Raw genomic sequence first — 5,637 nt, 5'->3', positions numbered from 1 at the left:
GGAGGAGAGGGGGGGGGGGGGGGGGTGTGGGGGGGGATTTGATACCAGTTTTCAAATACCTGAAGGGAAATAATACAGAGAATGGAGATGGGCTTTTTGACCTTTGGCTGTAGGGGACAGAGCTAGGGGCAACAGCCTCTAGCTGCAGCAGAGGAAATTTAGGTTGGAGATGCAGAGGAGCGTTTTATGAGAGTGGCCAAGCATCAGGACAGGCTGCCTAGAGAAGCTGTGGCATCTCCATTACTGGCATCTTTTAAAAACGGTTTAGGCCTGGGATGGTTCAGTCAGAGATGATCCTGACTTGAGCAGGGGGCTGGACTGGATGACCTTGTGAAGTCCCTTCCAGCCTGACTTTCCTATGAACTTCATCTTCTCAGTACTTTTGTTAGTCTCCCCCACCCCCAAAGCAGAGGGGGAGGGAAGGGCACGAAACACCATATTTTCTAACCTATAAGGCATATCTTTCCCCACCTCCAAATCAGAGACCTGGTGTATGCCACGCAGCTGCCAAGACGATGGAGTCTTGAATTAACCTTCTCGCTGCTGTAGCTGTTGGCTGAGCACTGTCCCTTGTGCCTGAAGCAGCAAGTGAGCTGCTTGTAGTGTCTTGATGAGATTTGCAATGTGGCAACGACACTTCATTTACAGGGACTTGTACAAGGAACTGCTCACAGGCAAGGGACAACAGTCCTGCTACTGTCCTTGCAAGCATCTGGGGTCTAACTTTGCATGACACAGAGTAAGTCCTCCTGGGGACATTGAGCGTCCAGGAAAAGTAGCAGGCGAGGGGCCGATCTGGGTGAGGCAGTGGGCATAGAGAAGTTCCCGGTGCCACGTTCCCTGGCCACCCTATATTCTCCGGAAGACTTACTCCATGTCACACAGTAGGCCACAACACTGGAAAATATATACAGGAAAACACATGCCCCCAACAACATGCTCCCTAATAAAACAGAGATGCTTGTTTTTGGGAGGCAGTATGTAGAGGAGGTTAATATATATTACATATGTGTGAGTGTATCTATATGTACCTAAGTCTAAATTTATATAGATGAGAAATACTATATATTTATACACACACATATTGTGTGTATGTGTATATATAGATCTTCCCCTTCTACATACTGCCTTCCAAAAACAAGCCCCCATGTCTTATTTGGGGGCATGTCATATACTGTACAGGAAACCAAATAAACCTCTTGTTGGCAGCAGCATTATCCAACAGCAGTCCCCAGGCCATGAAACCCTGTGCTAGCAAGAGTGTTGTAGTTTCCTGTAGGTTTAGCAATCTGATGACTATGTTCTGCAGCTGGACCATCTACATCATCCGAGTAATTCAACAAGAGACTTTATTACTAATTAGTTGTAACAGAGATGTTTACAAACCACTAAGAGGCTTTCTTAGACCTGAAGCTGTCTTCACTTGGTGCCGTAACAGCGGATTGTGTTTCAATCAGGGAGGAAAGAGTTAAGGGCTCCCATTGGCAGCCAGATCCTTTTGTGGTCAGGCTTCTTTTTCTTGTGGGGGGTAGCCCCTTCGTTGGATCTGTAACAAACCATAACTCATGTCAGATGGAGAGAGAGCTATGAGGCGAGGTGGGGTGAATGGGTTACTCTCTCCCTTGAATCCATTCAGAAGTAAGAAGCTCTCCTCCTAGTTTCTCTTCCTTGCAATCAAAGCCCTCACTTTCAGTTTTTTGCCACCAAGTGCCTCACTTTTATAGAAAAAGAAGCTAGTAAGCAGGCTAAGCTGTGATGGAGTGGGCATGTCTACACATTCATTAATGTGCTTTAGGTAATGCACATTAAATCGAGTACCTCACAATGGAGGTATGAAAAAAATGCGCGTGCACCTATTTTAATGTTTATTAGTGAAAGAGCAGGGGGTTGTTGTGACACTTTAATGCACGTTAAAATAGGCTAATGCTCATTAAAGCACACATGTAGACATTGCCCAGTGACACTTTCAACCAGCCTTGCAGAATAGACATGCACGTATTAGGCTAATTTTAAAATAGACTTGCCTGCCTTTAGCCCTGTTGCTTGGGGATGATGGTAGGAGTGCAGATGCTTGCTTTGCAAGGTAAAAATACCCTCAGCCTGAGTGGAATATTGCAAGGAAGAGTGACCACAGGTCTTGTGCTGAGGCACTATAGGAAGCACGTTTGACTTTGCTTGTAGGCTTCTAGCAAGACTGAGGCTCTTTCCACAGGAGATTTTTAAAGAGCAGGTTAGGCAAATATTTGTCTAGGACAGCGGTGCTTAACCTTTTTGCCCCACCCTGCTCTGGTCCAGCCATGCAGGGATAGCAGGGGCATGGCCTAGCCCTGATCTAGCCATGAGGGATGGAGGGACTATGGCCCCATCTAGCTGCATGGGGGATTGGGGCCGGGTAGTAACCCCATCTGGCTCTATAGGGTTTTGGAATTTAGCAGCAGGTGAGGGATGGCTGTATTAAATCCCACTGTTCCTCCCATTGCCAAATTTCCCGACCCGGGGAGAGCCCCATGGGCCAGATGCCATGGCTCTGAGAGCTTGATTTGACCTACAGGCCAGGGGTTGAGTACACTTGGTTTAGACCTGGGTGGTCTTGCCTTGAGCGGGAAGCTGGCGTAGATGTGATGCCCTATTTTCCTATGATTCGGTGGTGGCGTGCCTGTTTCAGGTACTTGGGGCCTCTATGATCAACATCTCTGAGAGGCAGCCTTTGGAACCAGTTCATGGGGAACTGGGATTAGCAGTGATGCTGGGGTGAGCACCGATGCTGGTACCTTAAACAGGCTTTTGAGATGTTTCAGGAGCTGCTTATGGGCTGGTCTTCTCAAGGGAATCCACTTTCAGCTACATGGGCACTACGATAAGGGCAGAGCTTGGATTATTTCAGCTGTGTAAATGGCTCCTGGATCAACAAAAACCCTGGGGACAAATGTGATGTAAAGCAGCTCCGTTCTGCGGGGTTTCCGTGAAATCCAAGCAGTCTGCCCTTCTGGGTAGCTTCTATGATGCTCTGCCTAATGGGCCGGCACATCTCAGAAAGCGTGTGTCATGCCTATATCTCTATGCACATGAGGTTTCATTCCTGGACACTCTTGAGGGCTCATTCCTGCCAACAACTGTGCATTGCCTCTGGTTGTGCAATAGCTGATGATGGAGTGAAACCATTTCTAGTTGTGCCTCAGTGCTAGGACTGAGCTTCTGTGAGCATCAGCTGCAGAGGCATTTTACCCAACTGAGGAAGGGGCAGCACAGATGACACGTTGGGGATTGCAGCACTGTGGCATCTCAGGGCCTGTAGTGACAACTTTTGCCAAGGAGAGGCAAAACAGTGCTGTTTCTCAGGTTGAAATGACATGTAGACCATATTAAATCACTTAAAAGGTGAGCATCTGCACCATGAGCAGTGGGGGAAAATATTATTTTGGGGAGCTGAGCCTCACCTGACCCCCGCTCTTCCCTTCCACAGGCCCGTTGCGGGGCTGGCACACGTTGGTGCTGTATATGGCAGCGAAGAAGCAGCTGCACACCTAGCATTGCTGGGTACCATGGGATGGCAGCGCCATGGTGCTGCTGCTGTCACTGGCTGCCCTGTTAGCCCCGGCTTTCCGCTGCCTATGATCTGCACGTTAAAGCTTGTTGACTCATGCTAAGTCCCCTATGAGCCTCTAAAAGTCATGCCACTTCTCACATGGGTTAACTCTGGGCTGTGCTACCTAGGTTGTGTTACGGCAATTTCAGTCTGCTCTTCAGAGATGAAAGGAGCAGTTTGCAGTCCCCCAGTGTCCCAGGATGCACTGCTCACAGCGCCCTTCCCATCCAGAGCAGAGGGAGCTCAGGTGTCCTGGCTCGTAGTTGTGGCCCTGCTCACCAGCGCTCCAGAGGCAAGTTAGAGCTGTGCAGACAAGATACAGTATGAACCCCCAATGAGAGACTGCTCCCAGCATGCTCTAACTTTAACGCTGCATAACAGCCCACAGATTTAGTATGGTCTAAGTCTACTGGGTAACTTCACCCTCAGTGCTTGTTGAATGACAACATTACACCGCTTTAAGTAGTGGTTTGAAGTTAAACCAGTGTTTGCACACTCCCACTGGGTTTAAGAGACATCAGTTAGAAATAGTAGGGGTACACTGATAAAGATTGTTTTGGCCAATTATTAACCAGCTATATTGGTAGATACTGATTCATCCATCTGGTAAGTCTGTGGGGGGGAAGGAGCGTGGGGGAAGGAACGTGGGGGAAGGAAGGGGCATGGGGGGCAGCTTGAGGCCCCAATGGTGAGGGTGGGAGTGGGGTTGGGGCAGGGACAGGTGCTGCCCAACCAGGGCAGGGCACAGGACAGAGCTGCGAGTGGCTCATCTGGGCAGTACAGGGGGGCAGCTCCCACTGCTGCACACACCCCTGGGGGAGGCTTGGGGGGCCTGTGCCCCCCATGATTAGTGCATGGCATGAGGGCAGACTGCCTGCTGCAGGCCCGGGGTCAGGGGCTGCGCCAGCCTCTTCCCAGCAGGGGCGCTTAGCTGGAGCTGCTCGCAGGGCGGGCAGTGGCAGCGCTGGGAGGGGAGCTATGGGGAATTTTGGCATAGCTGTAGCCCACCCTCCCGGCACCACCCCCTGGGAAGACACCAGTGCAGCCCCTGGTTCTCAGCCCGCAGTGGGCAGCCTGTCTTGCCCCATGCACAAATCCAGGAGGCACATGCCCCCCATGCCTCTCCTGGGGGTGCACGCAGTGATGGGAGCTGCCCCCCCCCTCTGCCCCCCATGCCTCCGGGACAAGCCACCCGTGACTCTGTCCCACTCCCGCCCTGGCTGGCCAGTACCTGCCCCTGCCCCTGTCCCAGCCCCAGTCCCCTCCCTCCTGCACTGTGGGGGTCTCAAGCGGCCCCCCCCCACAGCCCTTACCTCCCCCATGCCCCTTCCCTCCCACAGACTTACCAGCCTGATGCTGTTCTCCAAGCTGCCCAGCTGCATTCCTGGCTGCCTGCGCACTGCAGCTGCCCACATGCACGCGGCATTTATCAGTGACATTATCAGCTATGCTGGCCAAAAAAACCTGATTGCTAAAAATGTCAATTTTCCTTTTATCAGTGGATTGATACATCAATGCACCACTAAGAAATAGTTCTCTCCAGTGTGCGCTGCCCGGTTTAGCTACATTGGTTTTAAACCCAGAGTTACCAAACAGGTGCCACTTTCTCATATAAGCAATGCCTGAAGTGTCACAGTGTATTAAGGGGTGCCTAGTAATACAGGGGGCTATCTCTGTATCTCTCCTAAATAGTATCAGGCTTGCTGAAAAAGGAATCACTCTAATAAATCCTAACATTGCTGCACCCATGAAGACTTTTGTTTAGCTCATGTGGTTGGAGGCTGACTTATAGCCTCACTGGCAACCAAAAAATACCCTTCATAGACTTCATAGACACTAGGGCTGGAAGGGATCCCGGAAGATCACCGAGTCCAGCCCCCTGCCCAAAGGGCAGGAAGTCAGCTGGGGTCATAGGATCCCAGCAAGATAAGCATCCAATTTGCTCCTGATCATAGGTTTCATAGTTCCTAGGGTCGGAAGGGACCTGAGCAGATCATCTAGCCCAACCCCCTGCCATGGCAGGAAAGAGTACTAGGGTCAAACGACCCCAG

The 5,637-nt window shown here is 50.9% G+C and overlaps 2 protein-coding genes across 2 annotated transcripts in view; both read right to left on the bottom strand.

Annotated features, from left to right (window-relative positions):
* The window catches only part of COPG2 (coatomer protein complex subunit gamma 2), a 770,521-nt gene that overhangs the window by 67,397 nt on the left and 697,487 nt on the right, over nt 1-5,637 (bottom strand). The window lies entirely within an intron of this gene.
* TSGA13 (testis specific 13) overlaps nt 1,327-5,637 on the bottom strand; it is an 18,993-nt gene continuing 14,682 nt past the window's right edge. Inside the window, exon 5 of the mRNA XM_019509659.1 lies at nt 1,327-1,546. Within this exon, the coding sequence (XP_019365204.1) occupies nt 1,389-1,546 (158 nt within the window). The 3' untranslated portion in view covers nt 1,327-1,388. The remainder of the gene's footprint in view (nt 1,547-5,637) is intronic.

The sequence above is a fragment of the Gavialis gangeticus genome, unplaced genomic scaffold, assembly GCF_001723915.1.
Source record: "Gavialis gangeticus isolate Ggan-Ray unplaced genomic scaffold, GavGan_comp1, whole genome shotgun sequence".
Taxonomy (NCBI): Eukaryota; Metazoa; Chordata; order Crocodylia; family Gavialidae; genus Gavialis; species Gavialis gangeticus.
The sequence above is the reverse complement of the archived record's forward strand: the minus strand, read 5'-3'. Positions and strand labels throughout refer to the sequence as shown.